Source organism: Calonectris borealis, chromosome 3 (assembly GCF_964195595.1).
Source record: "Calonectris borealis chromosome 3, bCalBor7.hap1.2, whole genome shotgun sequence".
Classification (NCBI taxonomy): Eukaryota; Metazoa; Chordata; class Aves; order Procellariiformes; family Procellariidae; genus Calonectris; species Calonectris borealis.
The window spans coordinates 28,163,137-28,177,045 of NC_134314.1; the positions used below are offsets into that span (position 1 = coordinate 28,163,137).

A 13,909-nucleotide genomic window follows, 5' to 3' on the forward strand; every position below is an offset into this window, starting at 1 on the left:
TAAAACTAAACCAAGTAACAAATAAAGAAAAAGTCCTTCAGTATCGTAGAAATAATCTGCTGTTGGTTGCTGAAGTTAACTTCAGAAAAATGAGCAATAAGAAAATATTTTTTTCCATAATTAAGATTTACAACTTCTTTTACTAACATATTTTAAGCATGTAAACTTAAGGGCAGTTAAAGAAAAGCAGTATAGCAATTTGACATAAAATAAAGTTACTCCATTACCTTTTAGCACAGTCTCATTAGGCCTTCCAAAGAGAACAAATAAAATAGGAAATATTGAGTTTACCTACTGTAAAAGTTAAATTTTATATATACTTTTTACAGGCTGTTATTTTAGATGTGTTCTCCTAATAAATTTCTGAATTGCAGGATGCTTAGTTATACATTGAAGTTGGGCAATTTTTAGAACAACAGTGCTGTAGTGTTGTATGTAAGTGCTAACTCCCCCCTTTAATTTCAGATTAAGATGCCTACATGTCTTTTTCTACGTGAAGTTGTCTCGAGATACATTTGGGTTCTAAGATCCCATTACAGTGAACAGGGGCTTGATTCAGTTACCTAATCATAAATGCTTGGTGCTATCTGAGATGCTTAGGGCAGCCAAGGCTTCCACATCGGGCTGGCAGGTACCACCTACAGGAGACCTGGGTCCTTCTGAAATGGCACTTACAGGTCACCTGGGGTACTCAAAAACAGCAAATAGGACTGCAAACTTATGAGCGATCTCACGAAAGTTATAGCAGTTAACAGGCAGCAGCTGAATGATTTTAGAGGCTCCATTTAATGTATTTACTAAGAGCTTGATTCAGTTGACAACACATAGACATGTAGAGCCATTTCCTGCTGCAAATAAGGGTGAAAAATTTTTCACCATGAAGACAGTCAAGGATGGAACAAGCTGCCCAGTTGTGCTGTCTCCATCCTTGGAGGTTATCAAGACCCAGCTGAGCAACCTGGTATGGATTCAGTGCTGTCCCATTTGTGAGCAGGAGGCTGGTCCAGGAGATGCCCCAAAGTCCCCTCCAGCCTGAGCGAGCCTGGGATACTGCTGGATCCACCTTGTTGGTAGCTGCTGCCTGGAAGGGTTTACGTCTCTCATAGGTCTTGTGTCATATCTCCCTGCTGCAGCAGATGTCACAGATATGCCATGGTATCCCCAACTGCTCTAGACAAGCATGGTCACAAAATGAAAGAAAGACCCAGATCTCCAACTACAGTAATAGGAATTTAGACAAATACACTTAAAAGTACACTTGCATTTTTGGACACTGAAGGAACATTAATCTTGAGCAGCCCTAGATCACTTCATTATTATTATTAAGAAAAATATTATAGGAACAAAGCTGCTGTTAAAAAGCTTCTTTACACCAATTCAACTGAACATTTACATCACATATTAATAAATTTTTTTTCCTGTGAACTTAAAACTGATACTGCTAAAGTCCATCTTTTCACAAACTAGAACAGCACAAACAACAACTGGGTAAACAAAACGTCCAGTGAGCTCACAGACTGCAATATATTATAGAAATATCAGATCATGTAGTCTTTTTCACAGTAGACAGATACTTAGTCCACTTGAAAAACTGTTCTAAATTAAATGGGACTGCACAGTGAAGAGAATATGAACATAAACATGAATCTAATACTGAAGGTGTTTTCCCCTAACTTTCATCCAGCTCCCTTCAAAAGCAATAATAATAATTAGATTACTTCATTCTTAATTGTATACAACAGGTATGTTCTGCAGCGTATGCTTGTATATAAATTTCATTAACAGATTCACGGAGTTAGAGAAACATAAACAGGATTAAGGGAGATGAAGTATAAACAATCTCTGATGATCACTAATACACTCTTAAAAGCTTTGCCCTTGCTCACAAATCAACTGAAATCAATGAAGTCTGTCCATTGACTGCAGTAAACTTTGGGATTTCCCAGTAACACACATTATTTTAATTTCCAGTAATTCTCCACAGAATAAACAGGGTATATTTAGACCAACAGCAATGCTATTGAAGACTTTGGCAAGGTATGAATATACATTTGTACATACCTTGAAACCAGGACTTCCCGGTAATCCATCTTTCCCACTTCTGCCAGGGTCTCCCTGTGGCAATGGTTAACAGTCATCAGTAGGTGAATTAACAAGCAAAAGTTAAAGGCAAATTGTCTTCACAAAACTTACGGATCGTCCAGGCATTCCTGGAAACCCCGTATCACCTTTCTCTCCTTTTGAACCCTGAGAAATACAGCAAACGAAAAGTAAGTGGTGCTCAATGTTTATGCTGCAAATTCATATATTTAACCTATAATTCATGTATGTTATTTCTTATTTTGAAAATGTATGGAAGATCTGTTTCATTCTTAACACAGGCAGTGGTCAATTAATAACTATCCCCTGTTACGGAAACGTAAATATGCTCTAAAATATAGAAATGTGAACACAGACCCTCTTTCAAATTGCTTAAAACTCTAGACCAATAAATACATGAAGAAAATATAAGGACAGGTGAAAATGTAACTACTAACATTGGATGACCAAAACATGCTCTCTGAAATGTAAATGTTTAGATACAAACACACCCTGCTTTATATAAATTACGAATTAAAACAACATCTCTCTTCCAGGCTGCTATCAGTGTCACTTTGTGTGCTCCGCTCCTCACTCCCCTTACTCCTCTCCATCTCACCCGTTTGGTTATATGGTTCATGTACGTTTCTATGTATTAAAAAGAACAGACTTATTTGCAATATAATTATTACATATACCCCATATTAAAGGCATAGACATATTTGCAAAAAATACAAGCATTTTGTGTTATGTTAAAATGAATTGCATTGATCCATTAACAGAAGGATGAAGAGAGTTCTCGAAATACCCAAATAAGCAGAGCATGAGTTTAATATTACTAGATATAATTATATCCAGTAACTTTACTGGAAATTTTTCTGAGTTAGGACTGCAGAATTAAATTGTCTGTGAATACAGCTATTATATAGCTGCACGTATCCAGGCGCTGGCAGGGGGGGCTGCAGGGCGGCCTCTGTGAGGAGAGGCCGGGGCTGCCCCGTGCCGGACACAGCCGGTTCCAGCCGGCTCCAACTCACCCCCCGCAGGGCACGGCTGAGCCCCACAGCCAAGGGGGGGGCGCCTCTGGGAAATGTATTTAAAAACATGACACAGGCAAAGTAAGGAGTGAGGGAAAAAGTGAGAGAAACAACTCTGCAGTTGGTCACCAAGGTCAGTGAAGAAGGAGGGGGGGAGGTGCTCCAGGCGCCAGAGCAAAGATTCTCCTGCAGCCTGTGGACAGGACCATGGTGGAGCTGTCGTAGCCAAGCTGCAGCCCATGGAGACCCCATGCAGGATCAGGTTTATCCTGAAGGACTGCATCCCGTGGGAAGGACCCATGCTGGAGCAGGGGAGAAGTGTGAGGAGGAAGGAGAGCAGAGAGGAGCTGTTATGGACTGACCGACCACCCCAGCCTGCTCCCCATTCCCCATCCCATGAAGGAGTGAAGTTGAGCCTGGGAAAAAGCAGGGTGGGGGGAAGGTGTTTTAGTTTTTGTCTTTGTTTCTCACTATCCAAACCTATTCTAGTTGGCAATAAATTAAATTAATTTTCCCCAAGTCGAGTCTATTTTGCCCATGACAGTAATTGGTAGGTGATCTCCCTGTCCTTATCTGGACTCACAAGCTTTTCCATCTTATTTTTTTCCCCTGTACTCTTGAGGAGGGGGAATGAGAGAGTGGCTGGGGGGGCATCAGCAGCCAGCCAAGGTCACCCCACCACAGATGCCAATAACATTTTGATTTATTTTATGATTATAAATTTACTTGCCTTTTTTCCATATATTCCTGGCACACCTTGATCTCCTTTAGGACCCCTTTCTCCCTAGACAAAATGCATGTGAATAAGTTAATTTTTAAAATTGAAGTAGTTATACACAAAGTATACATGTATAGCAGACATAAAACGAAGCAGGCAAAGAGCTCCATCGGATATAAAAAGATATGCTCAAGACAGTAAAATCTTGAATTTTCCAAGCTCTCCTAGCGGAGGAGTCCAGAATGTCCAACACTGCTGGTGAGACAATCCACAGCTTGCAGGCTTAATGCTTCTATTTTCAATGGAAGGCACTTTGAGTTTCTGGTCGCTTCAATATAGGTAGGTATCTAAGTGAAAATTCAGTTCTTTGAAAAGTGCTGCACTCTTCTGAAGACCTTGTTTGAAAAGTTTAAAACACAAATTTGGAAAAACTAAGAAGTAAATTCTGTTGAGTACTAACACAGAAGAGCAAAAGATACGGTTGATGATGTTTTGGGGAACATACACGTGAAATAAACTCATTGGGTTAGACCAGAACTATCCTTCAAAATACTGTCACTCAAATTGAATGACTTCACAACAATTATATAATTTTTTTTTTTAGCACATTATTTGTGATGAAGAAGGTTCTAAGTAGTAGTAAAATCAAAGTTCAAAGTAATTAATATAGAATCCCATAGGACAGCACAAAAATTTTAAAACCTGGCAGTTTTCATTGCTTGATATGTATGTAATGAAGTCCCATGGCATGCATCTTCCTTCAATTTCAGCATCATATCTATTCATTTTATGTAGTTCATCAAATGCACTGACATAATATTGCATACAAACTTATTTTTCCTTTAAATTAAACTATAGAGCAAGCGTAAACACCTGAATATTGTAACAAGAAATATTTAATTTCAACCTTTGGTGCTGGCATCCCATGTAATCCAGGAAAACCAGGTAGTCCACGGTCACCCTAAAAAGGCAAACATATTTTAAATCCTTATATCTAAAATAGTAGTAATATATTGTAATAACATTCATATTCTCAATGATCAACAAATAGAGGAAAGGCGTTATATATCACCATATCAACTACATAACATTGGTATGCTGACTGATGAGAGTTTGTTGATCTTTAAACAAGATTCAATACATAAAAGAAAAAAATTAAACAACCACCAGACTTTTTAGAAAAAAATTTACTATGACCTCTTTAATAAGGTTTATAGAGGTTCAAAAGTAGCAATTTAGCTTTGACAAGAGGAAAAAAAGAGGAAAAGAGTTTGTAAATCTCTGTAGGAGCTATGATAATTCTACCATCCATTACTAATTCCCAAAGAATGGGATGGCTTTGCTCCTACCTCTTACTGAAAATATCAAAGACCTACTGACCTTATCAAATTTCTCACCAGCTTCCTCTGGATGAGTGAAGTATTAAAAAATAAGGTATTAAGTACTTTCTCTAAAAAATAAACAAAATGAAGCCAAAATACTCTGACAAAACAACTTTGGCACTTTGACAAATGAGTTCTCATTTCAATGGAAGAAAGAATCCACTTTGGTAAAAGCAGTTGGCAATTGAAAACACAAGCGAAAACATCTGTTCTTTCTATTGTCCTCACACGTGTCAGATATCAGGAATTCCAAAACTTTTGCTGTTGGTACTGAAGATATTTATCTGACAATTTGTCTGCAAGCTCTCTTGAGCGATTACAACAAAAGGCTAAATTATAACTTGGCACTACCTGACTTGAAACAATAAAAACTTGTGCCAGTAGACTGGATCTACTTCGCCCAGGACAAAGAGCCAATCACCAAATCATTTTTGGACAATCACAATGTTTTGTCTCTGTTAATATTTAACTTTATATTAAGCAATATATTTCAATTTGTTTAATATATTTCAATCATAAAGGAGGAACAGTAAATTATGCTCAGGAAGTTATTTTCTATAATATTTCAAGTTATAAGACAAAGGGTAAAAGAAAACATGTCTCAGTGTCAAAACCATTCATGTCTGAACAGATTTGGAGAGGTCTGTCACATATTCACAGAAGACAGGAACACAACCACAGAAATGATAGCTTGTGGGTTAATGCTATCAAAATATCTTTCAGCAAGTAAGTATTGAAAACAGGCAAGGGAATGGAGTTCAAAAAATCAGCAAAGCTTATAAACTAAACACTTCATGCATCCATTGCTTCTTAATGAATAAGAATGGAGCCTCAATTTCTGCTCAGAAGTGGTGATTCAATTATTGGATAAACTAAAACATTTGGCAATGGAAACAGTTAAATTAGTTGCTATAGAAACTTTACAAGTAATGGGATGAAATTAAGAGATGAAAATCTGGGCTGAATCATCAGGAAAAAAATTCTAATGGCAAGACCTATTTTACAATGGAAGAAGTTTTTAGAAACAGTGGTGGAAGCCCTATTTCTTGGCATGTGTTAAACAAGACTGGACTGAGCATTAGGAAATATTCTATCTGTCACAACCCTGCACTGCCAGGACAATAGCGTTTTTCATCATCAGTATCTTACTTTCTGCACGTGGCCCAATACTAACTGATCAACTAAATTAACATCTAAGATCAATTAGATTAAGATACCTAAAGCACAGAACACATAACCACATTTTTCAGCTCTGCTCATGCATTTGAGAATTCTGCTGAACAGTGATGAATTTAAGGACCTGCTTTCAATATTGGGAACTTTAGAAGAAGGGAATTCTACAGAAAAATCTGTTTGGAAAACAAGTGTTTGTTTTACAAAAAAAGTCTTTGAAGTTTTAATAAACCAAAAACAAGATATGTTTTTATCACAATGAACTTAGAACTTTTCTAAACATAGGGCAAAAGTGTGAGAGAAGGGTGGACACAGATCTTTAAATATCAATGAGACTTGCCAATAGCCAATGGTGAGTTTATTCACTGTGTATACAGGAGATCCAGATTCAAGTTTATCCTGATTACCAGAAGGGAGTTATATATAAGCTTCCACATTTGTCTGCAGCTCCAAGCTACTGGCTACACCTCAGCTAGAATTTTTCTACGAAAAGCTTTGGTTTCAATTAGTCAGTGTTTTCTGATAAAAAGTGCCGTCCAAAAATTCCTACCTAGCTCACTTAAAGAGAAGGGTGAAAAGAGATAGGAAAAACCCATTCTGACAGATGTCTGTATCGTGCTTCCACGATAGCTTAGATATGCTTTCTAAATATAAATTATTCGGTGCAATAAAAGTGTTACTGGCAGTGGTAAAGCCTATATAAACTTTATTAAATAAAGCAGACCAGATTCAGAATTGAAGTAACATTCTAAATTTAGGATTCTTATTCCTTCTTCATTACCTTTTTAGTAAACAATTCTCACAGAAGCCTCATGTGAAAATATTGATACTATTAACTGTACAGCCAAAAATGATAAATGGTAAGAGTAAAATCTTCTTATCTATTACTCTTTTTTTTTTTTTTTTTACCTTAGCCCCATCTTTCCCCGGCTCTCCCTTGATACCTGGTAAGCCACGTGGTCCCTAAGAGAGAAAAAATGAAAACCAGCGCAAATATGAATACAGTCTGATACAGAATGATCAGAACGTAATGCAACATGACCTGGAGACTCATTTGTCAGCTGGCTGACCACAACATCTTGGTAACTGGATGCAAAAGCAGAACCAAGCATGAAATGTATCCAGCACGTATGAATATGGCACACTATCACAACCCATGACTGGGGAACACCAAAACAATTCTTTGCTCTAACCAAAGACCACCCCAAGAACAAAGGACATCACGCAGCCTGTATTAGTCCAGAGATGTCCCCTTCCTTTCAAATGTCCATCAGACAGCCTTCACATATGCCATGTTGCAGGCTTGCTCTTGGTCCCAGCATGCTCTCAGATATTTAATCCAACAAATTAGTAAGTCCTCGACTATCCAGCCAGACTGGATCATGCCACAAGTAAAATACAGCACTGGTTTCCAATAACTGTCCAGTAAGGGCTACTAAATTAATACAATGAAGAAAGAAAAAGAATTCTCCTCCGTCAGTCTGGGCTTTATCTGAAACCTTCCTTTGGACATGTGAGTTGTGGAAAATCAATCACCATGACAAGGCTTCAGATCACTGTTACTGATTCATAGAAAAATGGAAGGAACTCCTGTTTGGCTTCTGGATCAGGATGAAAATGTCTAAGCCGCAGCTGAGTCCTGCTCCTACAGACCTTACTTAGCAATGATTAGATTTGCAGTCTAATTGTCAGTCTACCTACAAACCCCAAAGCCATGTAAGTTCCAAAACAATTCACCCTAGGACAGCCCCTGACTTCATGCCGTCACTTGAGCCCTTTTCATTCCCCACACCTCAACTCTCAATGACAAACTATGGATATTGGGAGAGAGTTGGCGGGATTTGTCTCAGATTTTCAACTTCTAGGAATGAAACAGACACTTACTTGAACCCCTGGAGTTCCTGGGATACCTGGAGTTCCTGCTGATCCCTGATATCCCTAAGGAAAAGAAACCAAGACTTGTGACTTTTCATAAGTTATATTTACAAATTTCCAAACACCTATTTAAGGAAAAAACAATCCTCCTGGTTACTAGAGAACTGTTGTCACAACCCTGTCGTTTTAGGTCACAAATTTCAATAACTGCTCTCACAATCATACATTTGAGATTTAGATTTCAGCTTCCAGAAGCTTTCATCTCTGCATCTGAAGTTTGCAGCCTCCAGACTTTCTGCTAAAATCCGGTATTTTAGAATTGTTACATGAGAATGTAACAAACATATTGTTTTATTCCCCATTGGGGGGGGGGGGGGGGGGAAGAACAAATTAACTTTTTTTTAAGCTAAGACGCTTTTTTTTTCTCTCTCTCTCAAGAAAAATAGCTGAAAAACGCCAGGACTTTTAAAGGCTTATTTCCAGCTACATGAATAAGCTTTAACAAACAAGGCATGTTCTAATACATTATGCAGCTAGTTTTACCATATCTCTAAATAATAAAAATTCCATTCTCAAGACTAAGGACTTAGCTATGAACTTGAAGGTATGTAACAGGCTAAGCAAGTAAAAAAATAATTTGAATGACTGGGACTACGAAAAGAAATACTAAATAATTCATTAATTGAAAAGAGAATTTCAGGAATGCTTTACTAGAAATCAACATTGGCAGAACAAGAAAACCTTTACAGAACCCAAAATATATGCCTGAGGTGTTTTGATAGATTTGATTCAACGAGTACAGCAAAGATAGCCAGTTTTTATGCAAAATTAACAAGTGCTTTAGAAGAGCCCTTTTACAGAGGCAAGTAACTGAAGAACAGGAATTTTACCTAGCTCCATTAAAAACATGTAATTCCAATGGACAAAATGAGCTACAAAGAGGGTTTTTTTGCAAAAACATGGAAGAGAAATTGTCCTATAAAACTCTGAGGCTATTTGGCTCAGACCTTTCAACAGGCAGCCCAAACTAAATTTGATAAATCCCATAAAATGGACTATCCAATTTCAAATACCCAGAATTTGGTTTTTGATTTGAACTGAAAGAACTAATAATCCTTTTTCTAAATGAGTTTCAGTCTCAAAAACTTAGCACAAAATTTAATGGTGGGATTTCCACACTGGTAAAAAGGAACTAATAGAACCTTTCCAATACAAGGAAGGCAATGTGTATGTCTGATTTCTTCTTTAAATCAGTCAGAGCTTCCTGGGAATAATAAACAGACCTAAAATTATTTGCTGGATTAGATACAGGAGAGTACTTGCTGTGCCCTCTTCCCAAAAGACATTTGAACACATGCCCGACGAGCCAGCTGGTAATGTTTAGTATAGAAGTAAACAGAATTCTAGGTCTCTGTCATACATGGATCCTTTATCAAGCATTTCACTTTTAGTGCTCAAGGCAGTTCTCGCAAAATCAGCTTTAACTGTAAATGGTGTAGCATTCCCAGACTGCTTATAAGCCTCCCGGGTAGCTGAACCAATTCACCAAGCCAAAAAATGCCTTTAAAAGTTTATCCTTTTATTTCTTCTCCAATAAAAGCAAAAAGTTTGTATGACTTCCTCTAGGATATAACTCTGTATAAATAAAACTTTATTTCACATTTTAGATCTCTGAAATGCAATTTCCCTTCCCTCTCTTTCTAACTGAGTAGGGGAAGAAGTAGAGGAAGACAATTTCCTGGCTGAACTGAATTTCAAAATTCACAAGATGAATGGAGGATGGCAGAAGAGTTTTCAGCTTACAAAACTACATATTTAGCTCAGAGCTACATCTTGTAATGTGATTTCAAAGCAAATCAAACATATTGCCAGTGCGTTTGTTTAATGGAAAGCCGGAACAGAGAAGATTCAAAAGGAAATTCACAGAAAGTCACAAAAATGAGAACCGCTGTCTGGTACAAACAACATAGCAATTGTTTGGACAAGTTAAAAACACCTTCTATAAATTACGAAAACCGGCTTTCATAAAAACTGAGCGTGCTTTGTATCACTACTCCTTTTGCAATATGGATCATCAATCTATATGCTAACGCCTACAATTTTTTTGCACTGAAGTCAGCTCAAGTCCTCCTTCCCTAACCTCAAAGCCCTCAATAAGAGTAGGTATGTGACATACATACATATGCTCCAACAACAGCTGTGCCACAGCTGACATTTTATGTAAAAGGGACAGAAGTGAAAATTCCCTTTTCAATTGACACAGATGAGTTCAGTACTGAAGGTTCACTTTCAAATAAGGTGAAAGCACTAAATCTGCCACCAAAAAGAATCGTTTTTATTTGGATGTGGTCTTCTCTCGTGAACTTTTCAGAAGACACACAAATGGTGTGAAAAGTATTATGGCTAACCCTGAATTTGATACTCAGTTTTGAATCCAGTTGCCTAAACATAGGCAGCTCCTGCCTTTTGAGATTCCCTGGACACCCATCCAGTGTTAGAAGATAGTGGCACAAAATATTTGGGAGGCATTCATCCTTTTGAAGCAGCAGCGTGGGCAAGACAAAATACCTTACTCCATAAGAATCCCACATCTCTTGGGGTATATTAATTAAATATCTGTTGACTAATATGGGAATTTAGACACCCACTGTCTCTGTACACATGTGAACACTAAACATAGGTGCCTTAAACTAAATCCCACCTATAATGTTTCATCAATGTTGTCAATCAGCACTACTCCACAGCACTTTGTTTATATTCTCATTCATTATTTTACATCAGTGTAACTGAAATCAGGATTATACAAAATCTCCCTCTCAGTTTGTTGTGTGTGGCAATAGTACTGATAAATTTCTAGTGCCTGAAAATCTGTAAAGGCAAAGCGATAAACAGCAAAACACTGAGATGCTTAGTTTTGTAACAGATGGCTAAAAAATCACAGATAAAATGGGACTTTGGAATTTAAAGAAAATGGCAATAATTTACAAAAAGGGAAAATGTTGAACAGACTTCTTAGGCCAAAGAACTTACATAAAGGACACAGACAAATTAGCAATACTGTCACCGTCAGTGAATTAAGAGCCTTGCTGGAAAATGAAAGTTAGTTTACCTGTAGGGAAAAAATTGAGCAAGAAGGACATATGACAAGTATTAATTCCAAAGAACTTTTAGGTGCAATAGCAGAGTGAACCTCAGAAGTATATCTTCAATGCACTTGCATGCCTAAAGGACAGAAGTTCAGAAAGCATTCATAGGTGTATCACATCAGACAAATATAAAATAAAAATAGAGGATGTACTGATAAAGCAATGACAACTGCACTGCACACTTCCTTACTGAAAAGCTTTTGGAGTCACTGAACAACATAAATGACAAAGGCATAACACAGGACTAGTTGGGAAAGACAAGGGAGAAGTAAACAAGCTCAATTTGGCCAGGAAATAACCAAGGATCAACCCTAATGGTCTAAAGATATTTAAGGACTGTAAACACTAAGTAAACAGAACTATTTAGGGTGATGTAACTAAGCATAATGGAATTCAACTGCAAAAGAAAAATTTAACTTGGTGTTAGGAAAACATTCTGACAGAGAGGTCTGTGGACCTCTTGTGGAAGTCTCTTGCAGAAAATCTTTAGTACATTTAAAGTACAATTATCTAAAGCATTAGAAGAGAAGTTTTCAAACCCTTTTCATAAAATACATTACATCTTAAAGGACAGAAATTCTCGTAGCTATTCAGACACACAAATTTGCAGTCATGCTATGACCTTCTCCCTTACTGGCAATATCAGTAACTAAAATCCTGCAAGGCAACAAAAATGTTAGAAAGTATTTGATGTATTTGAATTAAGTGGTTTAGCCTTTTTCTGAGTTGTTGTTTGTCATCTAATATTTTTTCTCAGGTCCTTCCTCCTCCTTTTCTCAAGGAGCTTTTTTCCTATCCCGTCCCCAGATAACCTTCTCTAACACCTCACTATGCCTGTACTCATCTGCCTACTGCTTCTCTTTTTCCTGCCCATTTGGACATGTGGATCAGTCAGGTGGTCCTCTCCAGCAGGTCTGTTTGGAGTCTGTGCCTTATTCCTTTCTCTGGGACTTTCTTAAGCAGTGATAACTCAGGAGCTCAGAACAAGTGTCATCTCCTCTCTCCTCCCTCTGTTAAATAGCGTGGCCCTGTAGAAGGACTTCTGATGGCGTCTGCTTCTGCAGGCTACCAGAACTGTGTCTGCAGTGAAGCCCCTCTGTCTACACATACCAAAACATGAAAATGAAGGGCAGATTCAGCATTAGATCACAAAGGTAACTAAATGCAGCATTTACCCTCCAACATAAATTTGGGGGTGACTCCTGATCAAAGATTTGTAATCACGTGAACATTATTATGGGAAAAGTATAGAAAAGAGTTTTCTTTTGCCTTTTTTTGCTTTTTTCTGTTTTGGCCTGTTTAATTCTTTCTCTATTTGATTACATTTCCTTCCATTGGCTACTCCATCATCTGCCAAGGTTTTCATAGCTCAGAGCCGCTAGCAGTATATTTTACCTGAGCATGATGTTCTGGGCTCAAATACCACAGAGGAAAAAAAATCCATGAAGATTATTAAATAAAAGGTCATAAATCCGGCTTAAAAAGTTCCTGAGCTTCAGACTTCTGGGAGATGGGATGATGTACCAAGGGAGTATAACTTCCTGCTCGCTGCTTAAATATTCATCCTTATCATCTGCCCTTGGCCACTACTGAAAACAGTCATATGGTCTTTTGTCTGAAATGCATACCTGTATGCAACACAAGTCAACATCAGGCATTGCCCTGATTTCAAAGTAGTAGGTCTCAGTGAAGCCATTACACCACTGTATTAATCAGAATGGAGCAAACATATTTCCTCTAAGAATAACAAGGTCACAGCATTACTGAGGAATATGTATTTTTCTGGAATTAAGAGCAGCATTTTACAGCTGAATTATCAACTATGACTCTGAAAGTTTCCTGAGAAAAGTAGCTGCAGAGTTTATATCAACTTAAATCCCCAGGCAAACCATCCCATAGCACAGGCGATCCTATGTATACAGGAAACTATTACCCATTTTTATTCCAAAAGTACTATTGAAATAGCTGGCCATTGCCATTATTCTAAGCTCATCATAAAAGATTCGGCCTTCAGCTGGTCACCAAGTATTATTAAACTCTAGGTAGTGCAACTGTGTCGTGGTTTAACCTGGCAGGCAGCCAAATACCACGCAGCCACTCGCTCACTCCCCACCCCCCAGTGGGACGAGGAGAGAATCGGAAGAGTAAGAGTGAGAAAAACTCATGGGTTGAGATAAAGGCAGTTTAATAGAACAGAAGAGGGAAAATGAAAATAATAATAATAATAATAATGATGATAAAATATACAAAATGAGTGATGCACAATGCAATTGCTCACCACCCGCGCTGACCGATAACCAAGTAGCAATCGTTTCTTCCTGGATCACGCCTACCATTCATATACTGAGCATGAAATCACATGGTATGGAAAACCCCATTGGCCAGTTGGGCTAGCTGTCCTGGCTGTGTTCCCTCCCAGCCTCTGCTTGGTAGCATGGCAGCTGTCCTTGACAGGGTACTTATAACAACGGAAAACATCAGTGTGTTATCAATATTCTT

At 37.9% G+C, this 13,909-nt stretch overlaps 1 protein-coding gene across 2 annotated transcripts in view; it reads right to left on the reverse strand.

Moving 5' to 3' along the window:
• COL21A1 (collagen type XXI alpha 1 chain) overlaps window positions 1-13,909 on the reverse strand; it is a 92,026-nt gene that overhangs the window by 54,146 nt on the left and 23,971 nt on the right. For both annotated transcript variants that reach the window (XM_075145246.1, XM_075145247.1), the window contains 6 exons: window positions 8,274-8,327; window positions 7,299-7,352; window positions 4,742-4,795; window positions 3,847-3,900; window positions 2,194-2,247; window positions 2,062-2,115 (listed from right to left, as the gene is read on the reverse strand). In XM_075145246.1, the coding sequence (XP_075001347.1) occupies window positions 2,062-2,115; window positions 2,194-2,247; window positions 3,847-3,900; window positions 4,742-4,795; window positions 7,299-7,352; window positions 8,274-8,327 (324 nt within the window). The remainder of the gene's footprint in view (window positions 1-2,061; window positions 2,116-2,193; window positions 2,248-3,846; window positions 3,901-4,741; window positions 4,796-7,298; window positions 7,353-8,273; window positions 8,328-13,909) is intronic.